Here is a 930-nt window from a genome sequence, read left to right on the forward strand (position 1 = left end):
ACAGGCTAGTTTAAAATCAAAAAGCACATCATTTTTCCAGTAGATGGTTCACAACATCCAAAACTAGCATTAGCCGTCTCAACCGAACCTAAAAAATACGCGCTACCACAATTTTAAAGCAGCTAAATTGTAATATATAACACGCACGTCTGATTTCCAACATAAAAACTGAATAACAAACCAAAAATCTGTTTAATATAGTGAACAAGAGTCTAAATAAAGATGATGTCAGTGTTCTGTATGTGCAGCTCATGGCCGCTCCACGATGCCTCCGTTATAAAACACAAAAAAGCGATAAAAAGCGTTTCATAGCGAGCTCCACTTTGTCGAAATGTATACATTAAACTTTTAACAACACATAAACCAACATATTTGTGTGATAAAACCAATTATTATAGCGTTTTGTGCAGTTTTATTGTCGCCTCACACGTACCCATGATCGCGTGTTCGAGTCCGGACAGGAAAGAACGATCACGTGACGCTCTGCGCAAATGACTGCTGGAAGGACCCCGCGGGTAGGCAAAACGAGCGCCTGTGCGTAAATCAGTAATGCTCGTTTGATTGCATATTAGAGATTAAGAAAGGATTTGATTTTTTTTCAGCCTTGTTCGTTCTCATATCTCTATTTGGATGGCAGAACTACCACTTTAATATATTTAATCTGATTTGTTTTGCCGTCATCCAAGTCAAAATATTGTATTAAAAAATCTCTACTTGATTGTTATTGAAAAAATGCGTATTTATTTATGATTACAATATTCATGCAACAATATGGTACGCCATAGTATTTAAAAAAATGCAGTGACCATAATAACCTTAATGTAAGTGTCAAAAATGATGGTATTATCCTTTTTTGTTGTGATTTGTTTTGTTTATACTGTTTTGTAGTGCTAGATTTTTTTCTTTTTACATTTAAGTAGGAATTGACTT

At 34.8% G+C, this 930-nt stretch overlaps 1 protein-coding gene across 1 annotated transcript in view; it reads right to left on the reverse strand.

Annotated features, from left to right (window-relative positions):
• The window catches only part of rps23 (ribosomal protein S23), a 1,678-nt gene extending 1,140 nt beyond the window's left edge, over positions 1–538 (reverse strand). The window contains exon 1 of the mRNA XM_051121999.1: positions 434–538. Coding sequence (XP_050977956.1) covers positions 434–437 — 4 coding nt within the window. The 5' untranslated portion in view covers positions 438–538. The remainder of the gene's footprint in view (positions 1–433) is intronic.
• Between the last annotated feature and the right edge of the window lie 392 nt (positions 539–930).

Source organism: Labeo rohita, chromosome 11 (assembly GCF_022985175.1).
Source record: "Labeo rohita strain BAU-BD-2019 chromosome 11, IGBB_LRoh.1.0, whole genome shotgun sequence".
Lineage (NCBI taxonomy): Eukaryota > Metazoa > Chordata > Actinopteri > Cypriniformes > Cyprinidae > Labeo > Labeo rohita.